Source organism: Culex pipiens, chromosome 2, assembly GCF_016801865.2.
Source record: "Culex pipiens pallens isolate TS chromosome 2, TS_CPP_V2, whole genome shotgun sequence".
Lineage (NCBI taxonomy): Eukaryota > Metazoa > Arthropoda > Insecta > Diptera > Culicidae > Culex > Culex pipiens.
The window spans coordinates 28011398-28018548 of NC_068938.1; the positions used below are offsets into that span (position 1 = coordinate 28011398).

At 37.6% G+C, this 7151-nt stretch overlaps 1 protein-coding gene across 2 annotated transcripts in view; it reads left to right on the forward strand.

The window, feature by feature from the left end:
- LOC120426646 (angiotensin-converting enzyme) overlaps positions 1-7151 on the forward strand; it is a 244131-nt gene that overhangs the window by 7969 nt on the left and 229011 nt on the right. For both annotated transcript variants that reach the window (XM_052708789.1, XM_052708788.1), the window contains exons 3-7: positions 2313-2471; positions 2531-2638; positions 2706-2838; positions 2896-3724; positions 3805-3903. In XM_052708789.1, coding sequence (XP_052564749.1) covers positions 2313-2471; positions 2531-2638; positions 2706-2838; positions 2896-3724; positions 3805-3903 — 1328 coding nt within the window. The remainder of the gene's footprint in view (positions 1-2312; positions 2472-2530; positions 2639-2705; positions 2839-2895; positions 3725-3804; positions 3904-7151) is intronic.

Genomic DNA, 7151 nt, shown 5'->3' on the forward strand with positions numbered 1-7151 from the left:
AACATAGATTTTATGACTTTTTCAAAAACTAAAAACTTCCCGGGAATAAAAAAAAATCCAGTTTTCCGGGAAACTCCAAACCTGGGAAAATTAGACGTGCTGCTTGGAAATCATCGAACAATTTTGAAAACTGATTTTGGCGTTTGAGTGCATTTAAAATTCAAAGCACAACAAAGAACAAAAAAATCTTCAAAACTATCTTAAAGTGCTATCCCTGTTTAGATTGATTTTAATAGTATTGAGCTAATAGTTTGATTTTAAAAACATAGCTAATACAAAGAAAACATAGATATTATGACGTTTTCAAAAATTTTCCGGGATAAAAAATATATTTTTTCCGTTTCTCGGTAAACTCAAAACCCGGGAAAACTGGACGCCCTACTTGGAAATCATCGAATAATGTGGTAAACATCAACGTCAGTTTGACAACTGATTTTGACGTTTGAGTGTTTTTCATCCGAATACATTTGAATTAGAGAGCATCCAAATTGGCGGACATTTCGAATCCGCTCTGTACTTCTTACAACCATAAAAAGCATCAAGGAAAAGCAAAATGCATTCTGCCGATTTACCTTTAAAGAATTACTAGTAGTTACTTGAATTAATGGGAAATACACGAATTACTGAGTAACTATGGAATAACTCGAATTACTACGGTATTACTAGGTAATTCCAGAATTACAGGAATTACTGCAGAATTGCGGAGTAATTCTGGAATTACTGAACTACTTACTACTTACTAGCTGTAACTTTGGTTTCATGCATGAAAATTAATAGGCAATAAATAGAATTATAAAAGGTTAATCGAAATTATCTTTTTAACAGTTATTTTTTATTATTTTATTTTTTTCTGAAGTATGTTTTCATAAACAAGAATCATGGAATTACCAGGATTACTGAGATTATTAGGAATTACCAGGATTACTCTGGAATTACTCAGTAAATCCGGAATTACAGAATTACTTGCACAAATTCCAAGTAATTCCGGATTAGTGACCAGTCTGACACGATGCTGGAAACCCCTTGCTATTGATTATCGATTTTCAATAATAAAAAATTGAACTTTTGAATAATTTTCTGATATTTTCAATAAGTATTTTTTCCGTATTTTACATTGAAAACCCAAATTTTAATTTTTTGAAATAATTTCAATCCCTACCTTATAAATTGTTTTTAAAGTACGAAAAATGTTGAAATATCCGAAAATCATAACCTGTAAGTGACTTCATCTCCAAAACATCTACTCCAAAATTTCTAATTCTCTGGAATCAGATTTAGCACCATCATGCACTATTAAATTAATGGATATTTTTTTTAGTGTGTAACTATTTTTTTTTTAAATCGTCCTAATTATAATCAACAACTTTGCCGAAGACACTAAATCTATCAGAAAATCCCATCTTAAGATACAGATTTTCATCCAAATCAAATGTTTAAAATAAAACAAATCGCGAAATAATTTGCGAAAATCTGGGATACTTCTCAGTACTCCTTTCCTAAATAATTTTTTTGAAACATGCATAATTGTTTTATAATGGCAAATAAAAATTTCTTTATGAAAATGATGCAGAGAGTGACTTAAACACCTGTTTTTCTTTTTTATCTACACCAGAAATTTTGCATTTTGGTTTTTTTTGCAAGATTGTTGTGATTTTGCAGATAATTCCTCATAAGTTAGAATCGAGACGAACCATATCTTATTCTATCTTGAGGGAGGACTTTTGACACGCAAAAATAAATCTTTTTCTGAGCAGCTACCGAGGCTTGGTGAGGTGGAAAATTAGCATGGTTAGCACTGAGCTTGGGGAAGTGAGGAAAAATGACTCACAACAATGAGAGAGGCGATGAATAAGCCATAAAGTCGCCGCCAGGTGGGGTGGTCGCGTGGTCTGGGTCAGACGATTCAAAAGATTTTTTCATTACTGTGGGAAAAAAGAGTGCGAACTTTGTTTTTGTTTGAAATTAAGGCGTAGACCAGTGGCTGGTTGGGCACGATAACCGTTTGTTTTAAACGGTCGCTAACATTGAACTTTGGGGGCAGAGCGAGAAGAATGGGAAAATGAGGTTTGGAAAAAATGCGTTTTTTTGGGGGTGACATTGAGACGAGTTATTGAAATAGATAATTGCAGGGTCAAGTTGAAGATTTGAGAATTACGTGATAATGTGATATTACAACATTAATTATTGCTAATAACTACTTCCTTAAAAGAAACGCATGACAAAGTCGCTGTACTAAGTTTCCTAATTAATTTAAAATATTTATGAGAATAAGAGATAGTGGAAATTTAAGAAAAATGTATCATAATTCACAGATTGCAGCCCAGCAGCGTTACAACGACTTCCAGCGACTCCTATGGGATCAGATGCGTCACATTGATCAGAGTAAGATCTTCGATGACAAGTTGTACCGACAGGTTCGACTTATGTCAATCATTGGACCAAGTGCTCTCCCGCCCGATCAGCTTGATAGGGTAAAATAAAGATTACCTAAAATATCAAAAAGCTTAACTAATTGACAAATTAATTTCAGTACAATCGAATCGTAAACGACATGCTGGCAATCTTCAATGGAGCCCAGATTTGTGCCTTCGAACGACCATTTGAGTGTGGTTTGAGACTTCAACCGCATTTGAAGGATGTAAGGATCTTTAAACACTTGAAAGTTCAAGATATCGAAGAACGTGCTTTTGCTTTATTTTTTACAGATCATGGCCAAGAGCAGAGATTGGAACGAGCTAACCTGGACTTGGGTTGAATACCGCCGGAAAACTGGAAGAAACATGCGCGAACTCTTTGAACAACTTGTAGATCTGACCAACGATGCAGCTCGAGTCAACAGTAAGTCCTTCGTAGATTTGCTTCAAATTGTGTCTAATTTTCGAATTCGCATTACAGATTTCACAAACGCTGCCCAGTACTGGCAGTTCCCGTACGAATCCCGCAACTTCCGCGAAGAAATGGAACAAGTCTGGAACGAAATTCTCCCCCTTTACGAAATGCTCCACGCGTACGTCCGGCGGAAGCTGCGCGAGTTCTACGGTCCGGACAAAATCAACAAAAACGCCCCAATCCCGGACCACATCCTGGGCGACATGTACGGTCAAAGCTGGAACAACATCCTGGACATCCTGATTCCATACCCGGGCAGAAGCTTCCTCGAAGTAACACCGGAAATGCAAAAGCAAGGCTACAACCCGCTGGTCATGTTCCAAATCGCCGAGGAGTTCTTCGTGTCCATGAACATGAGCGCCCTCCCGCCCGACTTTTGGCTCACGTCGATCTTCACCCAACCCCCGGACCGACCCGTCCTCTGCCAACCATCCGCGTGGGACTTTTGCACCGGCAAGGACTACCGCATCAAGATGTGCACCTCAGTAACCCACAAAGATCTGATCACGGTCCACCACGAGCTGGCCCACGTGCAGTACTTCCTCAACTACCGCAACAACCCCAAGGTCTTCCGGGACGGGGCCAATCCGGGCTTCCACGAGGCCATCGGGGACGCCGTGACGCTGTCGGTGGCCAACCCGAAGCACCTGCAGAACCTGGGCCTGGTGCAGAAGAACGTGGACGATACGGCGCACGACATTAACTTCCTCTTTTCGTTGGCGCTGGAAAAGGTCGTGTTCCTGCCGTACGCGTTGGCGCTGGACGCGTGGCGGTACGACGTGTTCAACAAGAAGGTGCGGAAGGAGCAGTACAACTGCCACTGGGTGCTGTTGAGGTGAGATTTTAAGAATTTTATTCTATGGGATGTAACTGCAATACTAAAAATCCTTTCTTTTTCTTGCTTTTCTTTTGTAGGGAACAGTTTGGAGGCCTAAAGCCACCGGTTTTGAGGTCTGAACTTGATTTTGACCCCGGTGCAAAGTATCACGTGGCCGCAAACATCCCTTATATCAAGTAAGTGATATTAAATATGATTAATTGTGAAAGTATCTTCAGTGGCGGTGATTACGGCTCAAAAAACGATACACCTCTCGTAATTCCATTCAAAAATTGAACCTAAATTTGATTTCAAAATATTGTTTGCAAAATTTCACGAATGTTTCATTTTTTAACATTGAAAATCGAACAATTAGTTACTTAAATATCGACATTAGAAATTGAAGGGCTGTTTGGGTAAGACTTAGGAAACTTCAATTTTTCTGTTATTTTTTCTTTACGCTTTCTGATTTTTTCAAAACATATATTTTCATGGTCACTATTTTGCAAAATCAAAAAAACATCAAATATTTCTCTAAAATCAAACTCTCAGCGGCAAAACAGTCCAGATTCGATTATCCCAAGTTCTATTATCTAAAGGTTTGTATGGGAAATTGGATAATCGAAACACGAACATTTTTTTCGTATTTTTTTTAATTTTTTTTTAATTCAAATTCTGTGGCCCAATTTTAGTCTGATTTGAATAGTTGACTGTCTAGTAAAACAGGAAATATTTTTTTTTCAATATTTCATCACCGCCATTTTACCGCCATCTTGGATTTAAAAATTCTAAATCACTTTAGCGTAGTTCAGGGATATGATCCCTACAATACTATAAAATCGAAAATTTGAGGACAACATTTTTTTTTGTGGTGATTCGATTATCTGAAGTGAAACTTTGCCAAGGCCTTTGGATAATAACGAGGCACTGCACCCAAAAATCTGTAAAGTATCTTTTTGATTGCAAATTTAATTTTACATTTAAAATTGAGGCCAAAAAAGTTTTTGTTCAAATTTTCGATTTTTTCCACAATTCGCTGTTTTTTTTTTCTTTCAAAAAATCATAACTCGGTAGCCAAATTTTTGACTATACCTAAAAGTGGCGAGTTTTGGTCCCCTTAAACGTATCAAAAAGTCTGGGAAATAAAAAAAAAATGCGGATTATGAGAAATTGAGTTTTTTGTGAAAAAAAAACTGCAAAAAAATCCTTGTACCTATTTTCTTCTGAATAGTCCTCATCCTCAATAGTAATTTAAAATTAATTCCTTCAAAAGTTACAGATTTTCGAATTTTGACGTACCATTTTTGTATGGACAGCTGACAAAGTGTATGGAGGCTGGTACGGTATTAATTCAGTAGATGATGACAATGATTAAGGAACATGCCGAGCTATCGTGGCCGTGAGGTTACGGGTTTCGCCTTGTAAGCGGAAGGTGATGAGTTCAATTCCTGTCTGGCTCGACAAAGTCAGATCCCTTCAAAGAGTAAATCTGCTCACTGGGAATACTGACCGGTAGGGGATGGGTTTCGACTTGCGGCGTACTGGGTTTCTAATCCAGAGATCGGGAGTTTGATTCTCGTACCGGGATGATGAAGTTTAAAAAAAACAAGCAGTACTTTTGTCGTGAAGAAAAAAAAGCCAAGAGATTTAATGTTTTTTGTAGAACACAAATTGCACTGAATGACCAAATTGATTGTCTGCTGTACGTCTTTATAGAATATTATTACACTTAAAAAATAACCCTACTAAGTTAGAAAAAAAACAAAAAAAAACAAAGCAATTATGCAATTATTACAGATTCGAAAAGTCAGTTTCCCTTAAAATGAGATGTTAAAATTTTTTTAAATCGAATTTCGAATAATGGTTGAGGTATTACAACTATTTTTGTATTCTAAGTAGGTCATCAAATCGGGAGTCCAATTCTACATTAAAGTCGCTTTGACACCAAATTTCCATCTCATCGCCGTTGCAGGGTGCACATTGTTGAAAAACAAATTTTTTTCGCAATGTAAGAAATGGAAGGGGCCGTGTCACCCCACCGCCACGAGATATCAAAAAAAAAACTAACTTAATTCACCTATGTGGTTGGAGCCTTCCTCACAACAATAGCTGTACACAAGTTTCATCTATTTTTTAAATCCGGCTTCCAAAAAGTACATCGATATCACTTAAGTGGCCATATCTCGAGACAGGGTTGCCAGATCTTGAATGTTTTGGACTCGTTGGAAAGGTCTTTTGATAACCTAACTAACAATAGGTCGGATGGTGGATCCGGACATAGTTTACATACATTTAAGTGAGATCCGGTTTCAAAAAAGTATATCAATTTCACTTAAGTGGCCATAACTCGAGACAGGGTTGCCAGATCTTCAATGTTTTGGACTCGTTGGAAAGGTCTTTTGATAACCTAACCAACAATAGGTCGGATGGTGGATCCGGACATAGTTTACATACATTTAAGTGAGATCCGGCTTCAAAAAAGTACATCAATATCACTTAAGAGGCCATACCTCGAGACAGGGTTGCCAGATCTTCAATGTTTTGGACTCGTTGGAAAGGTCTTTTGATAACCTAACCAAAAATGGGTCGGATGGTGGACCCGGACATAGTTTACATACATTTAAGTGAGATCCGGCTTCAAAAAAGTACATCAATATCACTTAAGAGGCCATATCTCGAGACAGGGTTGCCAGATCTTCAATGTTTTGGACTCGTTGGAAAGGTCTTTTGATAACCTAACCAACAATGGGTCGGATGGTGGATCCGGACATAGTTTACATACATTTAAGTGAGTTCCGGCTTCAAAAAAGTATATCAATATCACTTAAGTGGCCATATCTCGAGACAGGGTTGCCAGATCTTCAATGTTGTGGACTCGTTGGAAAGGTCTTTTGATAACCTAACCAGCGATGGGTCGGATGATGGACCCGGACATAGTTTACATACAGTTAAGTGAGATCCAAATATATGTGAAAACACATTTTTATACATAACTTTTGAACTACTTATCGAAACTTCAATCTGCATTAAACTCGATCTATGGGACCCTAAACCAAGTCGAATGCAACAAGTTCGGGTCAAATCGGTTCAGCCAGTGCCGAGAAACATGAGCTAGTTTGTTGGTCACATACATACATACACACACACATACACACACACATACACACAGACATTTGTTCAGTTTTCGATTCTGAGTCGATATGTATACATGAAGGTGGGTCTACGACGTTTTTATACGAAGTTCATTTTTAGAGCAGGATTATAGCCTTACCTCAGTGAGGAAGGCAAAACATTGAATTTATGAGCCATGGTTTCAACATCTGAATGAACAAAGTGTTTAAAAATGCATTTTACACCTGCCCAGTTGTTTTGCAATCATTTGTTTCCAAAATACCTAAGTATTGACGAAAATTTATTTTTTGCAAAAAAAAGTTTTTGCGCTGCT